The 27,174-nt window shown below is 39.6% G+C and overlaps 1 protein-coding gene across 1 annotated transcript in view; it reads right to left on the reverse strand.

Annotated features, from left to right (window-relative positions):
* Positions 1-27,174, reverse strand: part of CFAP20DC (CFAP20 domain containing) — a 167,043-nt gene that overhangs the window by 77,191 nt on the left and 62,678 nt on the right. Inside the window, exons 9-11 of the mRNA XM_074957357.1 lie at positions 16,640-16,779; positions 14,823-15,003; positions 2,431-2,762 (exon numbers count right to left, since the gene is read on the reverse strand). Of these exons, the coding sequence (XP_074813458.1) occupies positions 2,431-2,762; positions 14,823-15,003; positions 16,640-16,779 (653 nt within the window). The remainder of the gene's footprint in view (positions 1-2,430; positions 2,763-14,822; positions 15,004-16,639; positions 16,780-27,174) is intronic.

Here is a 27,174-nt window from a genome sequence, read left to right on the forward strand (position 1 = left end):
AGACTACTGTACCCCTCTCAGGAATCTGATTTGTCTTGCGTACCCCCAAGTTTCACCTCACTTAAAAACTACTTGCTTACAAAATCAGACATAAAATTACAAAAGTGTTACTGAAAAATTGCTTTACTTTCTCATTTTTTACCATATAATTATAAAATAAATAAACTGGAATATAAATATTGTACTTATTTCAGTATATAATATAGAGCAGTATTAACAAATCATTGTATTAAATTTTAGTTTGTACGGACTTTGCTAGTGATTTTTATGTAGCCTGTTGTAGAACTAAGCAACTATTTAGATAAGTTGATGTTCCCCCTGGAAGACCTCTGCGTACCCCCAGGAGTACACATACCCCTGGTTGAGAACCACTGATCTATAGCTTCAAGCACCCATGCAATTATCTGTGGATGTGATAATCAGATGACAGTGGCTCCACTGTCCCCCATTTTCCCTCTTTTTGGTTTCCCAATTTTCCCCAAATCAGTGAGTTCTGCCACTGATGCCTAGAACATTCCCTGAATTACAGAAGTGGCATTCAAAGTTAATGTGTTACATACAGGTTTCAGAGTAACAGCCGTGTTAGTCTGTATTTGCAAAAAGAAAAGGAGTACTTGTGGCACCTTAGAGACTAACCAATTTATTTAAGCATGAGCTTTCGTGAGCTACAGCTCACTTCATCGGATGCATACAGACATACAAACATACAGACATACAAACACAGAAGTGCCTCACCCACCTTATCTATTAAATTGAGTGTAAGGCCTTTGCAAGCTCAGCCAATGATGCCTTTTAGCATATGAACTGAAAGCTCAAGGATAGTTGGGAAATATATGAAATTTTCCTTCATTACACTCTTGTTAGCCATATGCCCTCAGGTCTATTTTACATTATATAAAGAACTACGAGTCTGATCCTGAGCAGTGCGATGTATCCTCCATTAATATTAACATCAAAGGTCTGAGAGAGAGCGCAAAACCTCGCAGAACCAGCAGATTAGAGGTTTTTTTAAGCACTATGGTGGTAAAAAATAATAAATAAGAGTAAGCAGAAACACTGGTTCTGTACATTGAAAAGATATTTGAACTGGAATATATGAGTCTTGCAATCAATTTGGTTTAAACTGAAGAAGAAAAATTTCTCTTTATTGTGTTACACACACACACACACGTTATAAAAATACACAGGAATCAAATACCAAGATTTACAACACAGGGAAAAGTTTACCATAATGATGTGTTTTAGAACTGTCTTCTTAATCTAGCTTCAGTTAGTAACCAGTCTGACTTTTCTTGAGCATAATTGACATAGAAAATCTCTGTGGATTTTAAAGAGTTCCAAAACAGACACCATATGGTAGAGACAAGATCCCCGCATTGTTCATGATTCATTATCTCAACTTTAATTGGTTTAACCCTGAAATTCTGGGACCATATTTGAAATAATGAGGTCTGACAGGTCTAAGGTGAAAAGAAAACAAAATATACACAAACAACCCCCCTATTGGTTATAGTTAGCATCTGCAAAATAATTTCCCAGGAGGAATGGAACAGTATTTTTGCAAAGTTTCATCTGTCTTGCTATCACATAATTCTGTTGTACTTCCTTCCCAGTCTGTGAGAAAAAGATTAGAATGATAAGAAACAGTTCTATAATTAAAAATGAAATAGACTGGAATGTTAATAAAGGCAGTTACCATAACAACTTGATGCAACTGTTAACTGACATGACAATCTGCTTCATTTTTATAAATATATTAGAAGTTGATGATTTTTTTCTTTTCTCTCACTAATCCAAGTGCTCAAAAATTTTCACATTGCAACAGAATAAAAACCCAGAACTATACATGGCATTACCACATTTCAGATAAGATGTAAAACTGAAGTGGTGACCAGTGAGAGAAATCCATCATCGGACCCAGCCTTCTGGTCAAATTTCAGCATAGTTAAATCACATCCTGCCTACTTAAACTTCCCCTGTAATTTTTGTTGTAAGCAGTGTTTTTCACTTCCTTACCTAAAATACTGTGCAGTATCGCTGAGTGCCTTTAAACCGCTGAGATGTCTTGGCTGCATTCTGAAGTAATGGTGAGCAAAGTGACCCCGATGCATACTTTTTATAAATGTATAAAGAGCTAGATTAAGCTCTTAGGCTCAGATCTGTATGTTGCGGGTGATGGGGAAGGGTGAATCCTTCCACTCCTCATCCCTTGCCCAACTTGCAAACTGGACAGAACTCTAGCTTCCCCAACCTCTCCTACACCCACAGACACAAACTGAGCAAGATTAACTTGCTGCTAAACGCGAGAGGTTTTGAGGTGGGACGGGCTTCACTCCCTTGTATAGCCATAAGCTTGAGGGCAGAATCTCACCCTCAGAGTTTTAGGATGAAGTGTGTGTTATCAAGGATTGCATGTATAGAGAAGCTCACCTCTTCATTGCTGTCACTTCCAAAAAAGTCACCTTCCATTGGGGCTCCTCTACAGACCCCATCACTGTTCTCATTTAACTCCAAAGGAGACACGCAGCCTTCTGGCGACATATTCGGGGACTTCCCATGGGGAGCTGATCGAGGCCGCGACGAAAATGTGAAAATCTCTTTATGGCTTATTTGGTGTTCGCCTGTTTGCTTGCTTTCACTGTCAACGTCAGTATTCGGTGGCAGGGATAAATTACTGCAGGATGTATTGTGGATAGCTACTGACTGTCCATCAGACTCCATCTGAAAACTGTCACTGCAATTTTCAGGAAATACCCAGTCATCTGAAATTTACAAAAGGTTACATGTTTATTAAAATGTTTATTTTAGCATATAGCATTTAAATAAACTCTCTATAGCATCAAAATATCAAAGTTATACAGCAAATAAATGTTATGGAAAACGCTTTATCCCACTTATGCTTATAAAGATGGAGACCAGATCATATAGCAGACATGAAAGAAGTCATGCTGCTCTCTAGTAATCTTGCAGTGTGCCAAAGATTTAACAAACTGTTTTATCAGTCACAACTCCAGGCAATTAATTTGCAGGCCACAGTCTGTTTCAGTTGTAATAATACGCAAGGAATTTACAAATCTGAAATTACAATTAACACCTCTCTAGCAGTTAAGAATCCTATGTAGTTCCAGTACAGCATATTTATTATACTTGGTCATTGATGGTGTTTTTGAAATAGACATTTTTTGTGAACAGGATTTTCTGAAAAGTCACACGTGCTATGCAGAAAGTTCAAAAAGTTATTTACTCCGCCACTCTCACCTCCACTAAAATCCCATACTTTGTTTTAGGCCCAGAAGACTGGTTTTAATTTAAATATGAAACTACAGCTCAGCTGAAAAATCGCATAAACACGAAAAGCCCATTTTTACACGCACCTTGTTAAGATATATATTTACTGTTTGGATGGTAGAGAAAAAAAGTGTCAATCTGATTGATTTAGGTGGATCTCAAACAGCATATGAAAAAAGGAGACTTGTTCAAGTATACAACACTCTCTTCTCTTCATTAAATATAGTGTAGCGTGGATAAGTTACCGTGAAACTCCCTGGCTTCGTAAACCAGCGTTACTGTTACCAACATAAAAACATAAACCTCAATATAAAGTGCTAAAATGGTAAGGCTGAAGTAGCCCTACAATAGCAGCAAGATGCATTGCCACTGCTGAACAGAGTAACAAGGATTAGACTATTAATATGGCATTCAAGCCACTCTCCATAGTTTAACAACACATTCAAATTACCTGCTCAGGCAGGCTCAGGGAACAGTTGGAGCAGCTACAGGAGCTCTATTTGGAAACCCTTGGTTTCTGGACTAAAGCAGCTGAAGAAAATTGGATGAGAAGTCTAGAATGAGTAGCAACCTTGGAGAAGTAACTATCTTCTGACTGGCTTGCTCCATACCTGCTGTGATTTTTGCAGTACTATTCAAAGTGGCTATCGACAAAAGAAGGGTCTAGCTCTATCAGACTCCAGGTGAGGGGGGAGTAGGAACCTAACTCTAAAAGGTCATTTCTACTAGTAAACTGGCCAAAGGAGTTGGGGGATTAATACCAACTAGTTCTCTACTTGTCTTGTACATGAGTTGTCCCTGGTACATCAATAAACCGCTTTGTTCAAGGACAGATTGTCTTAAGGTCTCTTTAAACCATAGCCTACGAGATTCAGAAGCCCAAGCCATTTTTCAGTAATCTCTTTAGATCAAGTTGATAAAGGCTGGCCTATAAACCTAAAACACCATTTTCTAAAAAAGTCTACTGTCTAGAAATTATGCAGAAATAGTGTATCTGTAAATGACAAAAAACAAAACAGGGATCTAAGATACGGTAGCATCTGTGTGAGGTGACTACCCAAATAATCTCTCTCATTTGATTAAAAAAATCTCGACTGTTCTTTCAGGAGCCATGTCAAATAAGTGAGAATTCCCAATGCTCTGGGGGCCCTTTCATCTCTTGTGCAAAGTATGATACTTTTCTGCCCTGTTCCATGGTCTATGAGATCACCTGGTATTAGTCTTTGAAAAAAAAAAAAAAGTTCTCCATTCTGTGCTAACCTAAAATTAGTTCAAGATTATCTGATAACATATTTTTCTCTAGAGAGATAAGGTGGGTGAGGTAATATCATTTATTGGACCAATAAAAGACATTATCTCACCCACCTTGTCTCTAATATCCCGGGACCAACAGAGCTACGACAAAACGGCATACATTTTTCTGTGTCACACAAGTGGAAATTAATGTTAGACATTACCCAAAGCTATATGTTGAAGCCATCAGAGCAAACACTAACTTTCTTTCTACTCTTCTACAGTACTAATCATCTTGCACTAACAAATCATTTCTCAGTTTCTAGATATAGTCACTACATTTTAGTATATATTTAAAAACTATATTGTTTGAAGTAATCATTCTTTCTAAAAAAGCCCTCAAAAGAATACTGAAATTACATGACCTTTCACAAGAGGTTGCTGTCAAGATGCTCTAGAGCTAAAGATATTTAGAAACTTTTTTTTGCCCCCCCAACACCAGATTTGATTTTGTGATTTTTTGGAATCAAGAAAGATCTTGCCCTAACTAAATACTTTAAGGAAACGCTCCCTAAGGCTATTATGAATGCGGACTTGCTCTCCTCTGCACGCCAGCACAAGCATTCCCTGCTGATGAAAACACACTCTAACCCCCTTCTGGGGAATGAAGAGTTGCTATTACCATTACCGTTAATAGCAACTGCCAACCTAACTTTCTGAATGGAGGATAAGTTCTCTCTTTGTGGAGGGGGGTTAGTGCCTAGGGATGTGTCCGGGGTCCCCTTCAACCAATCACAGTTCTTCATCATTTCTTAATGGCTTGTGATTTTACATGAGTTTTGAATTAAACTTGATAATTTAGAGGAGATATCAAGGAACACTTTTATTTGGCCACCACTTAAAATAATAAAAACAACTTTTTGGGATCCATTTCTTGCAGTTAGCACTAATCTTGGAATCCCAAATTCCAGTTCTTGGTACCTGTGCCCTGGGGAGGAGACCTCTGGGCTAGGATCCTACCTACTTGAGCTAACTTGTCAAAATTCATATCCAGAATGATTTGCAGATGGGTTCCTGGATCAGCGGCATCAGCTCCCAATCAGACATGCTAGGCCCAGTGACTATGACTGCTTTTCTCAAATTGGAAGTTGGGAATCTGACACGGGTTGCATGAGTAGGGGACTGCAGCAAAATCACCGCCAGGTGGCTGCTAGGAATCCCGGAGACAGAACAAGGAAAGGAAATAAGACATCCTGCTTTCTTCTGCTGCTGCGGCGGCTACAACTTCCCATATCTACCCTGCTACAGCTTCTTGTTCTCCGTCACCTCCTGCGCATCCCAATTCTGCTCCATGGAAGTTCTGCTTAAAAGTGATGAGGAGCAACTTGCCTTGACTCCACAGCTCATGTGTTCCTTACCATCTTCCGGTGGCATTTCCCTGAAGCAGAATGCAGCGTGACCAGCAGGGAGGAACTGAAGCTCCACTACCTTCCCCCAACACCCTAACAGCACCCACTCTCCCGAAGAATCCACCCCCTCTATCCAGGCCCCGGCATCTACTACCCAAATTGCTCCCAGCACGATCTACTGTCCAGCAGCATCCAGCACCCTCTACGAAAACTAGCCACTTTGTTCTTTGCCAGGATCTCAATCCCACTATCCTTTGCAGCCACAATGGATTATGGGATGTGACCTAAAGGTTTGGGATCATCACAAAAAAGCATGCCTGATTTTATGAACCCAGGCGGTAAAAATACAAGGACTCCTGGCCTGTGGCATTAAAGTTTTCAACTCAATGAATGGTTCAAAATGATACAGCCAAAAAGACTGTCTCCAGTACTTACCTGCCTAACAGGGTGTGTATGGTAAAAGTGATTGTAATGATTCAAGCTGTGGAAAAGAAACCCTCTCATTCTTGCAAAAAAAAAATTATATTATGCAGTAAAATAAATGAAGTGAGATTTCATATAATTTACATGTTTTGGCCAAGATTTACATCCTTAGCCACAGGTGCACTGATCAAGCTGAACTGTTTATGTGAGGAGAAAATAAAACATTCTGCTGGAGACAACATTATCTTGAGTATATGTATTTATAAACCTTGTGCTCATGGAGAAGAGAGAGTAGCTGTCATCCATACAGCATAGAGGTTTGAAGGAAAATCTCACAGCCATTTTGCTCTATCCAGCAATCTGAAATTTTCAAAAGGTAAAACTCAGTTTTCACCATGAATACTTTGTGAAATTGTATCTGAAACGATCAAGTTTTATTGACATGGGGCAACGCTGTTGTGTGTTCACTCCTTAAGGATTAAAACATGTCTACATCAAGAACACTGGAAGGAGCCCAGTGTAAGAGATTTTAATTTCTTAAATGGCCGCAGAGCTAATTAAAACTTTCAGATAAATTAATCAGTTTTCCAGGTGCGGTATAGGTCGTTATAAAGGCAGAACTTGTAAAGCTACTGGCAGAAAATATGGTGAAGACCGCATGAGCAGTGGGACTGTGGAGTCAAGCCCATCTTGAATAAATGAAGGATCAAAATATAAAAAGGCAACTTTCAATAAGTACTATTGTCCAGTGTTTAGAGAAGGGGAACTGGCCAACATGCCACACTCCAGGGTCCCATACCTGGCTCTGTCAGACACATTCCAGGACGGACAAAAAAAAAAATCTATGATTTTTTTATAATATCAGGTTTTTTACATTTAAATTAAATACAGGTCTATTTTTTTAAAAATAAACCTATTTAAATTTAATTTGGAATTACTAACACATATGTTAAGGCCTAAATTATAATATATTACAATAATTTAAATTAATTTAAAAAATATTAAGCAGTACGTGTTTGCTGGCAAGTTTTAAAAGAAACTCAAACCCACTGAACTGGTGGAAGTCACAGGCTAAGTACCTCAAACCAGCTTGTGACAGCAGCAGCCTCTTCTGCAAATGCAGAGAATATTTTCTTCTGGTCAGTTTATTTAACTAGTTCAGTTCAATCTACGAATAAAAAGGTGTGAGAGGATAAGATCTACAACTTCTAAAATCTTGAAGGACATGTTGATCAGAAACAGTCCGTTCAATTCCTATCTACAGATAATATTTCCTTTGTTTAACAAATCACAGTTTTAAATGCCAAATAGGTTTTGATAATGGATGGATAAGGTAGCAGCCAGCCTGCTGATCAGTGGAGACGTGGGTTTCTTGGAGTGTAAGGACGTAGATGTTATGCGCCTTCAACGTGTTTGCAAGATATTCGCACTTCGTCCAGGAAATGTTAAGTTGGAGGATCCTTGTTGCAGAACCTATCTGGCATGTTACGTGGCCCTGAAGAGGGCCATTATGGTGGCTTGAGTTGTTGCTCTGAAGACTGGGAGACTTTTGAGTAATGTTCGATCACCAGGTTGATGGCATTAGTCACAATTTCTAACTTAACAGTGTGGGCCGTGTGAAGGCTCACATCTCGTGCCAATGCTTTTCAATGTTTACACGAGTGACATGCCTCCAATGAAGCTACGCAAATTTGCATATGCGGATGATGTTGCCCTGGCAATGCAAGCAGCCACCTTCAGTGACATCAAGTCCACCCTGAACAAGGACCTAAACACCAGGGAGGAACATTTCCAGAAATGGAGGCTCCAGCCAAATCCTCACAAAACAACAGTCATTGCATTCCATCTGAAAAACAGGAAGACTAAGTGACCTTCTGTGGCAACACTGTGTGACATGACCCTACTCCGACCTATCTGGGAGTGAAGCTAATCTTCCACAACCATCTGAAGAAGGTAGCTGCCAAGAAGACGACAAGGTCAACCTGATCCAGAAACTGGCAAGCACGAGCTGGGGAGCATTAGTGTTACAGACATCAGCGATAGCCCTTGTGTACTCTGTAGCTGAGTACTGAACACCAGTATGGAGCAGAAGTAGCCATACTTGACTTGATGATGTCCAACTAACCATTGCAATGCGGTACATCCTGGAACCCTCAAATTGACCCCAACATCTTGGTCTTCCAGTGCTGTCACACATTGCTTTCCCATCCATTCATTGCAATGCTGCAACCTATGGGAATTCCAGAGGATCTTGGAAAATGAACATCTTCCCATCCACCAGGACCTTAACAATGTCCCTCACCACTGCTTGAAGTCGCGTAAACCCTTTTGGACATATGCATTTAACCTTCAACAATGCAACTTCAACCCTGATGAAGCTTGGAAAGCTGAACACAGTTCACAAGAAGTCACAAATAAACACCTTGTGAAAGACCCAATGCAGAAGATCCCTGATTTCGATCTCCCACAAAGATCATGGGCAACCCTAAGCCGTATCCACACAAACCATGGCATATGCGGATACTTGCTATACAGATGGAAAATTAAAGACTCTCCAGTGTGCGACTCAGGTCACCCATAACAGACCATGGAACATATAATAACTCAGTGCCCGATTCACAAATACGGAGGAGGCATCACAGAAATACATAGATGTAATTATGTTTCTTAACCATCTCAATGTAAAATTGTAAATGTCAAGCAACAACTACATCAGCCATATGAAAAAAAAGAAAAAGAAACTTTTGATAATTTTATACAACACATTAAGTGTAGTTTTATTTAACGAATACAAAAAAATCTTTAAATGCTTTTTGTGCATTTAATTTCCATCCAAGCAGGCCTTGACCCAGATTACAAGTAAAAAATGAATAATCTAGTAAATAACAAAATGCATCATTCACCATTTCTGACAAATAAAAATGTAAATATTAAGAATCAGAACCAATGTAAGTTAAGCTATACAGTCGCTTAAATAAACGTATATAGATATAGGTGCAAATTTCAAAAGGTATTAGGTGTTGCTGTGCTTAGTGTTGCAATACCTATCTCATTGAGGAGCCTAAATCTCATTTTCAGAAGTGATTTAGGCACTTAAGAGCCTAAATCCCATTGACTGCCAATGGAATTTAGGATCCTAAATGCCTAAATCTCTTTTTAAAATGATATTTAGGCTCCTAAAACAGTTAGATGTTCCATGGTGAGCGCAGCAATGCCTCATTAGTTTTAAAAATCTGGGCTACAGTCTGTCCTCCCGGTTAGCAAAAAGAAGCACAACATTTAGTGTAAAGGCTACATTTAGCTGCAAATCAACATGTTTTAATGGTTATCAACCAACAAGAATCAGCTTTTCTTTAGGAAAATAATTAAAAAATAGAAAGGCAAAGCAATATTAAAACTGATTATTTAAATCAGGGTTTCCTGCTTAAATCAAGGTTTCATGGTTTAAATCCATCCACCCTGACACACTATTTGGCAACCTCCCTGTATGTCATTTATTCAGTGCAGTGGCTGTAATAATACGTACTTGAATGTATGTAAAAAGTGTTTAAAATCCCAATTTCAAAAGGCAATGCAGAAGTGTAAAGGACTATTTTAAAAGATCTTGTGTATCTAGAGGGTCATTTAACCTTACTTTTCTAACACTTTGCTTTCACTAGACTGCCTTTGTTTGCTAAGAATCAAGAAGTTTACCTTTTTTGGAAAAGCCAAATGGTGCTCTCCAGAGATGTTCATTAAGTGCACTCAATTTAGTAATAAGCTAAACACAAACAAACTGCAAATATATTAGCTTATTTACTATATTACTGATGTCTAGGGTAATATGCTGTGTGAAAATATAGAAGATTGTACAATGACATTTTACACTGGTTATGTAGTTCAACAACTTGTGAGACCTGTGGCTAATGCAGCATCATTAATTGTCTACAAGTGAAAGATGGGGCGTTCTAGACCAAACCAAATCTTTTTATCTCTCAACCACTAATTATACCGGCATCTCTTTTTACCGCAAGTATTTCCATATCAATTGTAATGAATAATTTGGTGTATCGTCTTAGGAAAATATGTAGATTACTGTGTAATCACAGTATTGCAGCAAACAAGATAAATGCAAGAACGATCACCTAAACATCTAATTAGTTTCTCTATACACTCAGATTTACGCTAGAGCTTCTAATTGCAGCCTAACATTTTAATGAAGGTTTCAACATTGCATAAATAAGACTGACAAACTATAAACAATATTCATTCATTTTATTTCTTCCCTTGCTCAAAAACAATTTGCCTTTGTAAAACTATTGCACACCTGCAAGGGAAGATATGTTTATGTGGGTCTCTGCTACGAATCTGAAGAATTTCCATTATAAACAGCAATGGCAATACTACAAGGTAATATTGGGGATCCTTTAATAGGAGACAACCACAAATGGAAAAGCACTAGCGATATTTAAAATGTTAACGTTCATTCTGAACAGGGCAACATAAAACACATTTTCTTTATCTGGAGAACTGAAAAATGTAAAATATGGTTCTCTTCAGGCAGCCTTTTCAGTACAGGGCTTCATCCCAATTTCTCCTACTGAAGTCAGTGGCAAAACTCCCCATGACTTGAGTGGCAGCAGGATCTTACCCTTTTTAATGATCTATTTGCAGGTTAGTAACTGCAGCTGGAAGTGTATGTCCTACCAAAAGAGGATTTAATTTAAACCATACTAAAAGATTTAAAAAGCACCTTTCGTGAACAAGAAGGAAAAGGCAAAAAATCAAGCAGATGAGTATTTTGACAGGTTGGTTAATAAAAACAAACACTCTGGAAACTCTAACCTGTTTGGTTAAGTTTCAGAGTAACAGCCGTGTTAGTCTGTATTCGCAAAAAGAAAAGGAGTACTTGTGGCACCTTAGAGACTAACCAATTTATTTAAGCATGAGCTTTCGTGAGCTACAGCTCACTTCATCGGATGTATAAAAGTGGAAAATGCAGTGAGGATATTTTTATACATCGGATGCACCCTTTTCTGTTTGGTTAAGTGACTGCGGCAGCAATCTGGAGTTTAGTGTTTCTACACTGTTCACTCTTTTATAGGAAAGCACGGAGAGCTTAACTGTTGGCTTATCTTCATTCCTGTAATGTCTTGTGCCTTGATGAGAATACAGTAATGTTTTTAAGAGTCGTTTTTTCTTTAGCTCATTTTTAAAAAACTGTTTTTAAAATGTAAATGTTAAAGAGATTACTTTGGTCAGAGATGGATGGAGGTGTTTGTGTTCTTTGATTTGATACCAGTAACATAGGTGCATTTCCCTTTCTTTTGTAAGCAGTTTCTGTACAGTATTTTTAAGTAACTAGTCAAATTTCCTTTCTAAGGTTCGCAAAAAGAAAAGGAGTATTTGTGGCACCTTAGAGACTAACCAATTTATTTGAGCATAAGCTTTCGTGAGCTACAGCTCACTTCAGCGGATGTATAAAAGTGGAAAATGCAGTGAGGATATTTTTATACACACAGACCATGAAAAAATGGGTGTTTATCACTTCAGAAGGTTTTCTCTCCCCCCACCCCACTCTCCTGCTGCTAAAAGCATTTGTTCCAATCCCTCAGACAGAGACAAACACCTACAAGATCTCTATCAAGCATTCTTACAACTACAATACCCACCTGCTGAAGTGAAGAAACAGATTGACAGAGCCAGAAGAGTACCCAGAAGTCACCTACTACAGGACAGGCCTAACAAAGAAAATAACAGAACGCCACTAGCCGTCACCTTCAGCCCCCAACTAAAACCTCTCCAATGCATTATCAAGGATTTACAACCTATCCTGAAGGACGACCCATCACTCTCACAAATCTTGGGAGACAGGCCAGTCCTTGCCTATAGACAGCCCCCCAACCTGAAGCAAATACTCACCAGCAACCACATACCACACAACAGAACCACTAACCCAGGAACCTATCCTTGCAACAAAGCCCGTTGCCAACTGTGCCCACATATCTATTCAGGGGACACCATCACAGGGCCTAATCACATCAGCCACACCATCAGAGGCTCGTTCACCTGCACATCTACCAAAGTGATATATGCCATCATGTGCAAGCAATGCCCCTCTGCCATGTACATTGGTCAAACTGGACAGTCTCTACGTTAAAGAATAAATGGACACAAATCAGATGTCAAGAATTATAACATTCATAAACCAGTCGGAGAACACTTCAATCTCTCTGGTCACGCGATTACAGACATGAAAGTTGCGATATTACAACAGAAAAACTTCAAAACCAGACTCCAGCGAGAAACTGCTGAATTGGAATTCATTTGCAAATTGGATACAATTAACTTAGGCTTGAATAGAGACTGGGAGTGGCTAAGTCATTATGCAAGGTAACCTATTTCCCCTTGTCCACACTGAGGTTAGGTATCAGTAAGGTAATTTTTTTTGTCACAATAACATGCTTGCCTAGACACTGCAAGAGAAGTATGAAAGTCTATGAAAAGGTTTTTGGCAGGGGAAGGAAGACAACAGGAGACATAATGAGTAGCCTGACTCTTTGTTAACGAGTAAATGGTATAATATGTATTAACCACTCAGCTTTAAAAAATGAAACTGGGTCTATGCAGGCACCATAAGAATTAAAACCAGAAACTATTATCTAGAATGAGTAAAAGTTCTAACTTTCTTAATGATGTGGTTCTTTGGTGTTAAATTGAATAAGGGTTTAAAGAATAATTTATTTTTAGTTCCTTCTCTTTAATCATGAAAGCATGGAGTTTTTTTTTTATGCAACTCTTTGCTTAATCCTGAAAATCTTTATCAATGCTCTAAAGCAATTCTGTTGCACAGTGTTTGATTTCCATAAACCCTGCAGCACACACATTTATATTTTATGTGAACCGGTTCAGAATCCTTTGAAATTTACAACACAGAGAGAGAGTTTCTTACCCTGGATAGAACACAGGTGTAAAACAACATAAAATTAGTGCTGTACCATTGGTTGGTTATCTCAGGTCTTTTACAACTTAACTTGTATTACTCTTGCCAAGCATCACCTAGGATGTCTGAGGAACAGTCAGGAATAGAAAGAAGCTTTTCTGAGTCTCAATCCGATGACTTAAAACACAAGAGAACATGCTCTCTCTTCCTGCAAACCTCTGCCTCATTCACTGTCCCTCTGCAATACACTGAATGAAGCAGGGTACTTTTGCACAAACAGTATACAGCTAAAGGAGTAATTATTAGCAGTAGTAGGATGCTGTGTTCTGTGGAAAAGCCATGAGAGGGATACCTCATACACCCTTTTCCAGTGGTTTACTTAACTAGTTGCTAGATAGCAGAAAAATGCAGGAAGTCAGGATTGCTGGGTTCTATTCCTTGTTCTGGAAGGGAGTGTTATCTAGTGGTTACAAGCAGTACAGCCAAACACACAGATCTGGCACGTTCCTTCTGAAAAGTAGCGTTGCTAAAGGGATGAGACTGGGCTTAGCCATATTGGAACTGTGGCTGTAGTTCCAGCTGTTTCAGAGAGTACCTGGTGTAAACGCTCAGTTACCCCACCTAGTGTGTGTGTGTGTGTGTGTGGGTGGGTGGGTGTATAAAATTATACTTGCTCTTCTCTAAGATAGGAGGTATGAAGCATTGCACAATAATAAGGGCTGTGAAGTGAACATAATTATTGGCAATTTAGTGGAAGAGCTTAGGCTAGAATTCATGGTCTCCTGGATCCCAGCACAGCATACGTTCTTCCTGATCAGAGAGTATGTTGCAGCTGCTGCTTTGCTTGTGTGCTATCTAGAGTCATATAGGGAGCTCCTTGGCGTTGGAATGAGGCTCACAGCAGATGGGATGTTTGGGGATTTTTTTTTTTAATCAGGCAGCCTCTTATAATTTGGCCAAATAGTGTTGAATTTTCCTGAGGACAGCAAAAGGCCCCTCACTGCCCCCATAGATAACCCCCTGCCAAATCTCACATACTTACTCCAAAGCATGGAGTTGTTAGCACTCTTCACACAAACGGTTAGAAACATTTTTAACACGGCTAAAACAGCTTAGTTTCCCTTCGCTCCATTTTCAGAGATGGCAGAACTATCTTCACCGAAACTTCCAAAAATAATTCATCCTGAGACAAGCCTGGAAATTTTTGGCAGAGATGGTTGAAGTTTGGGAAAGTTATATGCGACGGAAAAGAATGGGGCTTATCATGGAAAGTGTCAGAGCGCCTTACCACCACCACCAGCCCCTATAGTATCACCATCAGCATTATGATTTCATTCGTGGTCGGATCAAATAGGAAGGCAACAAACCATTGTTTACCACAAGTGTCTTCAACAACCAGCAAGCTTGGCAAAAACATTATAAAAATCAAGAGATTAAGAGACTCACATTTAAGTGAAATGCAAAAGCTTTTTGCAGCTGGAAAGTATGGCTGTTAGATAGTATTGCTATCAATCAGTCTTCACATATTGTTCACTTTAGTTTCTTACCATTTTGACTTGTAATCTGATTTGTTTCGTGAATATTTTCTTTGTCCCTTTGATCAAAAGCCTTACAGAACAGTGAGGGAGACAGTCCAGACCTCTTGGTATCTCGTATTGACTTGCTTCCTTTTTCTAATGTCAGTTGTTGGCATGATCTGCTACTTCGGCTACCCAACGACTTTGTTATCTTTAAGAAAAAAAATCTGAATAAAAGGTCACGTGACATCTTTAAGATTAGCTCTCTAAACTGAACTAAAACCAGATTTTGGATAAAGTTTATTTTTCACAATAGATTTTCCTCAGCCCATTTTATTTTTTACATTAACTTTGCAGGAAAAAAAATAACCAAGGTACCCATGTCACCTCTTCCTTGCTTACAGCTACTTTCTCACTGTAAGCCCAATGCCTGATTTCTTCAGAATCCTCAGCTCCACCAAGTTTTGCCTACGCGTAAAATGCCTTTTAGGATACAGCTGAGCAAAATGAGTTTCTCAAAAAACTTGGGATCTCTATGGTGCTTGCATCTGGGTTAATGACAGAGAGTGCCAAAAGTAACCATTAGATACTTTTTCAGCAAAGGTCTAAACACTTTGAAAATAAGAGAGAGAACTATGTGGTGGGAAAGGGAGGGAAAAATTAACAGGAGAGGGGAAGAAATGGAGGCAATGGAAGATGGAGATGTGCCATGCCAGAATTAATTTAAAATTAAGCCCATGCTTAAGTTGATTCCCTTTCTCATCCATAAAAAGCTGATATTTCAAGCCAATAACAACATCAGTTATTTATTATGACACTCACTGAGGTTTATAAGGAGTTTCTCTTACACTCCATTTTACCCTGTAGCAGGTTCCCTCTGCATGGAGGTTCTGTCCTCAGTTGTTGGGACATATACCCTAGGGGCAGGGAGATGTTTATTGCATCTTATGGGACACTGCTGGTGAGAATCACAGATGTGCATCAGGATATGGGTGAAATTACAAAAGGAATCAGGTGACATTACTGGTGCGACCTCTACCAGAGGATTCTCAGTTGTGAAAAGCTACAAATAGGAGGCTACTATTATGCAGAGGCTGGGGATATCTTTTGTGTTTATAGTAGCATAGATGATCTATTAAAATGCATTTAATATTTTTATGTGGGTCTGCAACATGTTGATCATTCATAGTTTTAACACTTTAAGCTTTTGATAATGGCACTAATTAAGGCTCTTTACACTTTATTAAGCAGACTAAAAACCACAATTTTTCCTCCCTTTCCCTTCTCAAGAACCACTGCTCCTTCTCTGGAGGAGCTGGTTTCTCTCAATCTCTCCTGTTGAAGGCATTCTGCTGTGTATAAATAATTAAATAATTATTGGACTAAGGAGTTGAATTTTGGTCTCCCATCTGCTAGGTCAACGCTGTACCACCAAGCTATAGAGTTATTCTCGCTCTCTTTCCGTAGCCCAAACACTATTCATTGTCACAACGAATCACCCACTCACTACATATGTGAATGCAGAGTTTGCCTCTTGCATGGTGGCCCTCTTATTATGGAAAGATTCCACTTAAACACATGGAAAAATCTTGCTTTTGTCAAACTTCATTCCTACTTTTACTTACAAAAACATAAAAAATTTAGCACTTTAAAAATAAACTTTATGAGAAAAATAAATGTACTCAAGAGAAAAGAAATTAATTCTGAAGAAAACCTTTTTGCAAAACCTTTGTTCTTCCATCATATACAAACACAATTTGGAGTCTGGCTCTCAAGAGATAACAACTGTAATTGTTCCTTTCAGATATGTGGTACTGGTTTTGTGATAGTTTAATCCTTCGTCTTACCTCTCCAGATACCCTTGTGTTGAATCTTCTGCCAGAAGGTGGAGGTGGACCAAGGACCTTGGATCCAAATGCAATGTGAGAGACATCTTGATTTTTACTGTTGTGTGTACTGCCTTGTCCTCTATTAATTAACTGGTCTACTTAAAAAAGAAAGACACCTTTTCAAACACGATGCTTTAGACTGAACATATTTATAAGCACGATATACCACAGTATTTGACATAATAGCAAATTCTTATTTCTTCATTCTTGCTTTTCTATTCATTTAAATAATTATTTCATAAATCATATACGAAAAAATCATACTTCCAAGGAATAACTGATGTATCTTTCTAACACCACAACATGTATATATATTACTGCTGACAAATACAAATGTATCTCCTTCCTTTTCCATTTGACAGTGTGCCCAGTGCAACAGATACTATAAACGCATGGAATAGTCAAAGAATATTATATCATCGTTATAAATGATTCATGTACCTCTATGGGCTAGGGATTGTATTCTGTCTCCATGCGGGAGTTACAGGTTTTCCTGCAGGAACTAAAATCACTGGGAAGTGTTGGGGCATCATTAAAAGCAACTCAATAGCAAAGCCCTGGGCTTTGAAAGAAAAAGACATGTTTAAAGAAGATAAGAAATGCTGACAATAAACTATCACTATGTTTTCCATAACGCCTTCTCCTAAGGATAATACACATATACTTACTTATACCATTGAAATAGAAAAAAAAATAGTTAATGGTAAGATTAAGAGCTTCAATAGCTAGATTTTTAATTATTTGTAATAATGTATAGTGAATGAGTACAGATGACGTAACACTGATGCCAAGTCCTTGCTGACATAAGTGTGGTATTGTCAATTCATCCTTTACACAGAATTGCTAATCTGCTTAAAATGTTATTGGTGATAGAAAAAAGGTCACACACGTGTTGGAAGATATAAGTAAGAAGACATATCATGTAATGATAAATACCCCCCCCCCCCTTTTTTTTTTCTTCTGGGAAGACCCAGAGCAGGGTGACACAAAAACATGACCCAGAAACTGCAAAACCAGTTGGAAAAATACAGAATTGGGGTAATTGAAGCTTCTACATGCGTAATGTCTGGGTTACATAAAATCAAAAGGGTTGATGTGCGAAAAGCCTATTGGACAAGGATTACATAATCTGTAATACAGAAAAGTATAAAAGACCTAAGTGAATATGGATCCAAACTCAAGAAATATTAGACCAGAAACTGAAGAACAGGACGGAAGCACCAGACCAAGGGATCAGAGACGGCGATGACTATCATGGAAGGCAGAACTTCTTCCTGGTGCCCCAGAATGTGGTAACTTGGGCCCATTTACCAATTCTGTTTTCTCTTATTATTTGTCTGGCATAACTGTACATGCAGACTCTATTAGTGACAATAATTCTGTCTGAAATTGTATAAATAAAGGTGAAAATTGATTTAGCCTAAATCGAGTGGGGTCGTGACTCTGTTTCCCAACTTTTATTCCCAGCAGGAATAATTAAAACAGGCAGCAAATCTGGAGAAGCCTCAGCCCCTGGGGGAAATTGTCGATACTAATTTGACCCAGCTCAAACAAATAAATGAAAAAGATAATATGACCACCCTGATGTGGGGAGAGGTCAAGCTCACCTGACCCAAGAACTGTTGTGAGACTGTGGCCAAAGGGACAGGCCCTGTGAGAGGCCCTGAAGTACTCTGATACCTGCCAGGGTCTCCATGTGGTAAGTGGGGGACACCTGGTAAGGCAGACATACATATAAGCTGTTTATTGTTTTTAAGGTGTATTTTTGTGTAATATTTTTGTTCTGGATAATTAATACTTTTCTTTATGAAGGCTGGCTCGTCATTGGTTAACTCTGTCATTGCCCTTGAGACAGATGGACTGCAAGTGCTGAACTGAACTCAGACTTCCTGAGGTGATCACACTGAATTGCAAGAGGAACTGCAGCCTGAATTCTCAACCAAGAAGGGAATGTGTCACAGGACTCCACTCTGAGAAAGGTGACAGCTAGACACCTGAGATCTAAGTGATGTGCCTTCAAGCAGGTCACAAATAAATCAGAGGTGCAGTTAGCTTGGGAACGGACACACCCAACTTGAAGCAAGTCAGCATTATAAGGTTATTTCTGTACACTCTTAGCTTGAAACAGTTGTTTAAATACTGTGGTTTAAAAACTGAGTTAGAAGTAAATAAAAGTATCATTTTTCTCTGCATGATTACTGAAGGAATACAATATAAAGCGTATGTTGTAAACAGGCAGAAGAAACAGCTCAAATTCATAAAGAATTCAGATAAAAGCTGTAGCTTGCCAGTCAAGATATCAGTTACAAGTTCTGTAAAGCATCTGATACAAGAATTATTTATGTGTAATTTTACCATCTAAAGATATAGAGCCACCTCAATTTCAACATTTGGGCTCCAATCCTGCAAATACATACACAGGTAATTTTTCAGCTCAAACTTTTTACTCTTATTTTTCCCATGAACATTTAAAAAAATTAACTTCTTTGAAAAAGACTGAAAAATGTCAACCAGCTTGATAGCTGGTCAGAAACCAAACCAAACCAAAAGGTAGATGGACATTTTTGTTAAAATGTCTTGTGGTGAAAGATGGGTAAGCGGTTATGCAGTGGAATATAGCTCATCTTCAGAGAACAATTATAGGTAAGGCGCTTTAAAAAAGATTCCCCAAAGATTGTTATTTCATTGGATCACCACTTCAGGAGCTGATAAAGATTGAGGATGTCTTGGCAACAAAATATTGCAGTTCAGAAAGAAAAAGTTACTCTAATACGCTTTTTTAAGGAAAACAAACAAAACATTCTCCCCTCGCCCTCTTCTCTTTTAACACAGACTAAATTAACATCTAATTTTCTGTTTTGAGATGTGATATTTCTGTAAAACAATAAAGTAATACCAAAGCATATTTCTGAGAGTCTCGTTTATCGTTTTTACAATGGTGGAACTGGTTAAATTTGAATTCAAATCAGTTTGACTTTCATTTTCAGCTAGGAAATGTCAACAAGTCCACATATTTACCACTCTCTAGCATCATTCACTAGTATTACTCATAACAAAAGAAGTCCCTGTATGCCATGAGTTCCTTGTTCTCCTCTTCCTGAAGTGACATTCAGTTGCTATTAACAGCTGCCATCTCAATAGCTTAGATGACCCATTCAGTTTACTGTCAATTTCTTTAATTTGCTGACTACTTTGGGAAGCCTTTTGCCCACACACCAATTATAAAAGCTGATTAACATGAAAATTCTCTGTTTATGTTCATATTAATTGACTGCAATTAATTGCCTACATCAACACATCTGCCACAATGAACAAATATGTGTAGTTAAAAGAAGATATGACCAAAAAATAACTTGAGCTTTTGATTAGTAAAACAAAATGAAGTTTAGTGGATAAAAAGAAAAAGTTTCTAATTAAACTGAAGCTTAAACTTATCAAAGCTTCCATTTGCAGGAAAGCCTGATTTCTGAACTTTGAAAGGAGTGTCTGGGAGAACTCATATTATAGTCATAGTACAAGGTTAAAAACAAAGATTAGATTAAACCCGCAGCTCAAGGCATTTCATTTTCTCTAGTTAGCGAAAACCAAAACTTTGTGTAGGTCAGGGATGCTACCATTAATTATTTTACTACTTTGCCAAGGGCTACATGCCTTTGTAGTTAGATAGGAAAACCTGAGGGCTCACCGTCTAATTGTCCTTTTTAAAATAAGCATTCATTTTTCTCTCTAGATACATCATTCTCATTATTTTAGTCATTTAATTTTTACATCCCTCTCATCCAAAGCCTGAACAAAAAGTGCTGATTTTTCAATCTATTGTCATGGAGAGGTCACACTTTCTTTGCTATCTAACAATAAAATTAGTATGAAACTTTTTACCAGAACTTTGGCTTGACTATTTCTGAGGGAAAAAATACTACAAATATTATTTGTCTTTGAATATTACTCTGATTTTCAAATAAATATTCTTGCATACGAAAAGATGTTAAAAACCAGTTTAAACAAGTAAAACTATTAAGGGCCCAATCCTGCTCTGAACACAATAAATGAAAAAAACTACCATTAACTTCAGTAGTGTAAGATGAACCCTCGCTAACTGAGAGTTGATTCAGCACAGGGCAAAAGGTTAAGAATTTGCAAAAGCATCTGACATTAGACACAAAATAAATGCAGGTGATAGAAGAGCTTTGTGAGTAAAGAAAACAGTATAAGCCTTGGTTAAAATAAAAGGGAGTCGGTTTAAAAGGGAATTTTAGAAGCATCCCTTCTCCCACATTATCAAGAGCATGCATGAACAGCACAGACTTGTGTTTGGTTCAAATGCCAGGAAAGGTGGCAACTTCTTTAGAACAAGCTGTTAAACTGGGTACTGAACACATCTGGGTACTAAGAGTAGCTTGGACACTGAAGGATTCCAGATGTGCACATCCTACTTGACCCTTTTGCCCCTAATTTCAGATATAAGTCTCAAGCAGTGGTGCGGTCAGGAAACTCCCAAAAGGTCTGCCCTGAACTGTTATCCTGCCGGGGACAGCAAGAAAGCAGAGTAGAGTTGAAGTGCTGCAGCACTCAGCTGCAAGAGTTTGCTCCTGCTTCAAGCATTACTGTTACAGCAACTTCACCCTGGGCAGGAAATCTAAACTCCATGAGACCACTCCAGCTACTCCAGAGCAGACAGTCTCACCTGTGAAACTAGCGTGACTGAACCCCTTACTCCTGATAACTGCTGGGGGCAGTGGAAGCAGAAGAGAAGGGTGGAAGGGGGTTTGGCTGGCATCAGGGTACAGCCTATCAACTTGTCTGAGCTCTTGTAGTTCATGCAGCCCATTGTGAAGCAGGTTCAAGGGATGGTTACAGAAATGACTGCCGCTGTCTAAGTTTGGCATTTCTTTTGACCTATTAGTCCCTGTCCCAACAATGTTTCGTCTTCTACCAATGCGGAAGAGGAATTCTCTCTTTATGCCATGAGTCTTACCTTTGTGCCCTCCAATCACGAGGCTTCTTGAGGAACTGTGGACCTGGCCAATAATGCCCATCGTTAAAAAAGGGAAGAAGGAGAATCCGGGGAACTACAGACCAGTCAGCCTCAGCTCAGTCCCTGGAAAAATCATGGAGCAGGTCCTTAAGGAATCCATTTTGAAGCACTTGGAGGAGCGGAAGATGATCAGGAACAGTCAACATGGATTCACCAAGGGCAAGTCATGCCTGACCAACCTGATTGCCTTCTATGATGAGATAACGGGCTCGGTGGATGTGATAAATCTTGACTTTAGCAAAGCTTTTGATATGGTGTCCCACAGTATTCTTGGCAGATGATGGGGTCTAGGGCTGCTGGCCCAGCTGGCCCCGCAGAGGGTCCAGTGGGGTCCAGGGCTGCTCCTTGGCTAGCCACTCTGACTTTGCCTATCAATCACTTAAAATTTACCTTTTGTAATCAATAAACTTGTTTTACTGTATCTTTATCAGTGAGTTTGCCTGATTTGCTTGGAAAATCTGCTCAGGTTTACAAAGGCTGGTATATATCCACTTTCCATTGTTGAAGTGGTGAACCAATTAATAAACTTGCATTGCTCAAGAAAGGGTCTTGAACAGTGCAAGACGGTATATTCCTGAGGTACAAGGCTGGGAGCTGGGGGGATTTGGCTGGTGCCTTTCTCTGTGTGATTTCATGAGTGGCTCTGGGAGCATTCATGCAATCTAGCTGGGTGTGGGGCTCCACATGTGGTTGTGCTGTGTGATAACAGAGCCTGGAGCGGTTTGCTGCTTTTGACTAGCAAAGCGTTGCGAGAGACAGCTCAGGCTGGAGAGTTAAGGGGGCACAGCAGTCCCACAGTCCCAGGCTTCACCCTAGGGATTCCGTCACGATGGTATCACCTGCAAACTTTATAAGTGTACTCTCTATGCTATTATCTAAATCACTGATGAAGATATTGAACAGAACCAGACCCAGAACTGATCCCTGCGGGACCCCACTTCATATGCCCTTCCAGCTTGCCTGTGAACCACTGATAACTACTCTCTGGGAACCATTTTCCAACCAGTTATGCACCCACCTTACAATAGCTCCATCTAGGTTGCATTTCCCTAGTTTGTCTTTGAGAAGGTCATGTGAGACAGTATCAAAAGCCTTACTAAAATCAAGATATACTATACACATCTACTGCTTCCCTCCAGCCACAAGTCTCGTTACCCTGTCAAAGAAAGCTATTAGATTGGTTTGACAGGATTTGTTCTTGAGAAATCCTCCATGCTTACTGTTATTTATCACCTTATTATCTTCTAGGTGTTTGCAAATTGATTGCTTAATTATTTGCTCCATTATCTTTCTGGGTACAGATGTTAAGCTGACTGGTCTGTAATTCCCTGGGTTGTCCTTATTTCCCTTTTCATAGATTGGCACTATGTTTGCCCCTTTCCAGTCTTCTGGAATCTCTCCCGTCTTTCATGACTTTTCAAAGATAATCAGTATTGGCTCAGACATCTCTTCAGTCAGCTCCTTGAGTATTCTAGGATGCATTTCATCAGGCCCTGGTGACCTGAAGACAGCTAACTTGTCTAAGTACTTTTTAACTTGTTCTTTCCCTATTTTAGCCTCTGATCCTACCTCATTTTCATCAACTTTCAATATGTTAGACGTCCAAGATATGTGTTCTACTTCTCAGATATAATCTTTTAGTACCTTCTGGTCACTGAAAAGTTTATAAATTCATAAAAAAGGTGAAGAGATGGGGAAAACTGGAACAAAATTGGAATAAAAATCTGCTGTAGGAGGACATATGAATCTTCCCATACCGTATGCATCTTTGTTTCAAAACACATTACGGCAAACACAGCTTGCTTGTATTTCTTAGAAGAGGTGCCTAGATAACATGTTCCAGGATACCTTCCTGTTTCATATTGACATACAGTCCAAAAGAAACATGGCTGCCCTTACTTAAAGCAAAGGAAAAAAACAACCCACAATGTTGCTGCTGTGGAAATGAAAGCACTCAGGCAAACAGAGTACTAATTTTTAAGTAAATTACTGGTTTTGAGCTGTGCTTAGTGGACCACTACATCTTGTCGTTAGTGAGTTGAACTACTCAATTTAAATAACCAGACTTGATTCTGTGTTCAATTAAACTGAGGTCTCATTAATGAAAAAAAAAATTACTTCCTACAGTCCTACATTGACTGACAGTCATTACTTAATGTGGGTTGGGAATTGAAGGAATTAACAGTGTAAATTTTTAGTTAAATTGGACACAATGATTTACTGGATACATGCTGGTTTTATTAATTTAATTGAAAACATTCAAAACACTCTTGCTCTTGAACAGGTTACATCTCTATTTGTAATTCAAGAAAATTACTCCTACATGACAATTTTGAAGCAACAACATGCTCTTAATTTTGGAAAAACTGTAATCTGTTCATGAAATAAAAATCCTGAAAAAGGACCCATGCAATGTGCATGCCAGTATTTTCTGTTTTTTCCTCATACTGCATGTACGTTTGGAAGCAAACGTTACAATTTATGCAAGCATATGCTATTGTACAAGTGAAGATACTCATTTATATTCAAAGATCATCTGTTTAAGTTTGTATTCTAATCAGTCTTTATTCTTGGATAATAAAAGTGTACACCACCATGGGCCTACTTTTGCTCCCTCTCGAGTCAATGTGAGTTTTACCACTGACTTCAGTGGGAGCAGGATTTGGCCTGAAAAGCAATTACCAGAATATGGGACTGCCTATACTTTAGATGGCATTTAAATAGTGTGTAGGTGTTTAGGAAATGAAATGGAGGATATTATTTAATGCGATTCTGTGTTCAGATCCTTGCTAAGACACATAGTGATGCACATCTGCTTATCAATGGACAGGCTCGACTACAATTTCGATCAAGAATTTTTAGTTCAGGTATAAAAAAAATTAATTAATAATGCAGTCAATTTCAGTTTCAGTTTTTCAGCAGCCTAACCTCTACTTGGCGTGACAAAGTTCCTCCTCTACCTTGGTGGGTCCTGCGCTTATTGACGGATTTGCTTGCCTTGGCGCTTCAAGGCAGCCCTTAGTTTGGCCATTTTCAGGAACCCACAGTCCAGGTCAACTCCTCCTGTGTCTGACCAGGAGTTGGGAGGATTTGGGGGGAACCCGGGCCCGCCCTCTACTCCGGGTTCCAGCCCAGGGCCCTGTGGATTGCAGCTGTCTAGAGTGCCTCCTGGAACAGCTGTGCGACAGCTACAACTCCCTGGGCTACTTCCCCATGGCCTCCTCCCAACACTTTCTTTATCCTCACCATAGGACCTTCCTCCTGGTATCTGATAATGCTTGTACTCCTCAGGCCTCCGACAGTCCGCGTTCTCAGTCTCAGCTCCTAGTGCCTCTTGCTCCCAGCTCCTCACATGCACACCACAAACTGAAGTGAGCTCCTTTTTAAACCCAGGTGCCCTGATTAGCCTGCCTTAATTGATTCTAACAGCTTCTTGATTGGCTGCAGGTGTTCTAATCAGCCTGTCTGTCTTAATTGTCTCCAGAAGGTTCCTCATTGTTCTGGAACCTTCCCTCTTACCTTACCCAGGGAAAAAGGACCTACTTAGCCTGGGGCTAATATATCTGCCTTCTATTACTCTCCTGTAGCCATCTGGCCCGACCCTGTCACATTCGGTATACACAACATTTTGCATACATACCCCTGCACTTTGCAGATGCAAACATATTAACATAGGGACTGCCATAGGGAACATTTCAAGGGTCCATTTAGTTCAGTATCCTGACTCTGACAGTGGCCAGAACCATATGATTCAGAGGACAGCAGAATCCTGAAGTAGGCATAACAATCTGGCTCCCCCATTATATGTCTCATCCTGATCTCTAATAGTTAGAGCAGGGGTGGCCAACCTGGGGCTCTGGTGCCACATGCTGCTCTTCAGAGGTTACTATGAGGCTCCTTGTCTAGGCACCGACTCCGGGGCTGGAGCTACAGGCGCCAACTTTCCAGTGTGCCGGGGGGTGCTCACTGCTCAACCCTGGTTCTGCTACAGGCCCTGCCCCCACTCCAGCCCTTCCCGCCCCCTCCCCCGAGTCTGCTGTGCCCTCACTCCTCCCCCTCCCCCCCAGAGCCTCCTGCATGCCACAAAACAGCTGATCAGGAGGTGTGCGGAGGGAGGGAAGCAGGCGCTGATTGGCAGGGCTGCCGGTGGGTGGGAGGCTCTGGGAGGGCGGGGGAACGGGGGAGCTCATGAGGGGCTGCTGATGTATTACTGTGGCTCTTTGGCAATGTACATTTGTAAATTCTGGCTCTCTTTCTCAGGCTCAGGTTGGCCACCCCTGAGTTAGAGACTGGCTAACCCAGGTCTTTGATCATTCTGTTGCTCTTCTCTGAACCCCTTTAGTTCCACAATATTCTTTTTGAGATGGGCTGCTCAATGTGCACACAGTAATCCAGGGAAGGATACACCATTGATTTAAATAATGGCATTATAATATTTTTATTATTGTTCTCCATCCCATTGCTTATGCAGCATAACATCCTGTTAGCTTTTTTGACTGCAGCTGTGCATTAAACAGACATTTTCACTGAGCTGCTTATAATGATGCTCAGATCCCTTTCTTGGGTTGCAACAGTTAAATTAGAAACTAGTAAAGTATAAGAGTAGTTTAATTTTTTTCCTCCAATGTGCATTACTTTGCATTTATTGACACTGAGCTTCATTGTGTTGCCCGTTCACCAAGCTCTTTTAGGTCTCTTTCAAGTTCTTCACAGTCCTCTCTGGCTCTGACCAACCTAAATGATGTCATCTGAAAATTTTACTACCTCATTATTCACTCACCTTTGCAGTTCATTAATAAATATATTGAACACCACTACGGGCTTGAGCCTAGAATCTTGAGGCCCCTCTGTTAACGTCTTGCCATGATGAAAATTGAATCCTCTTTGCTTTCTGTCTCTTAGCCAGTTCTTGATCTAAGACAGTATTTTGTCACTCTCACCCTGTGATTACTTAGAGTCTTTATTAGCTTTTAGCTTTTTTTGCAGAACCTCACAGAACGTCTTTTGGAAGTCTAAATAAATTATGTCAAAAAGTTTTTCTTCATGCACTATTTTACTGACACATTCAAAGAATTCTAACAGATCAGTGAGAAATGATTTTCCATTTCAGAATCCATGCTGGTTAAACCCAGCAGTTCATGAAGTTCATAAAGAAGTATGGATTGGATGAATGGACTATAAGGTGGATAGAACGCTGGCTAGATCGTTGTGGGCACAACCCGTAGCGACCAATGGCTCGATGTCTAGTTGACAGCTAGTATCAAGAGGAGTGCCGCAGGGGTTTGTCCTGGGGCCGGTTTTGTTCAACATCTTCATTAATGATCTGGATGATGGGGTGGATTGCACCCTCAGCAAGTTTGTTGATGACACTAAGCTGGGGGGAGAGGTAGATACGCTGTAGGGTAGGGATAGGATCCAGAGTGATGTAGACAAATTGGAGGATTGGGCCAAAGAAATC

This window comes from Natator depressus, chromosome 7 (genome assembly GCF_965152275.1).
Source record: "Natator depressus isolate rNatDep1 chromosome 7, rNatDep2.hap1, whole genome shotgun sequence".
Taxonomy (NCBI): Eukaryota; Metazoa; Chordata; order Testudines; family Cheloniidae; genus Natator; species Natator depressus.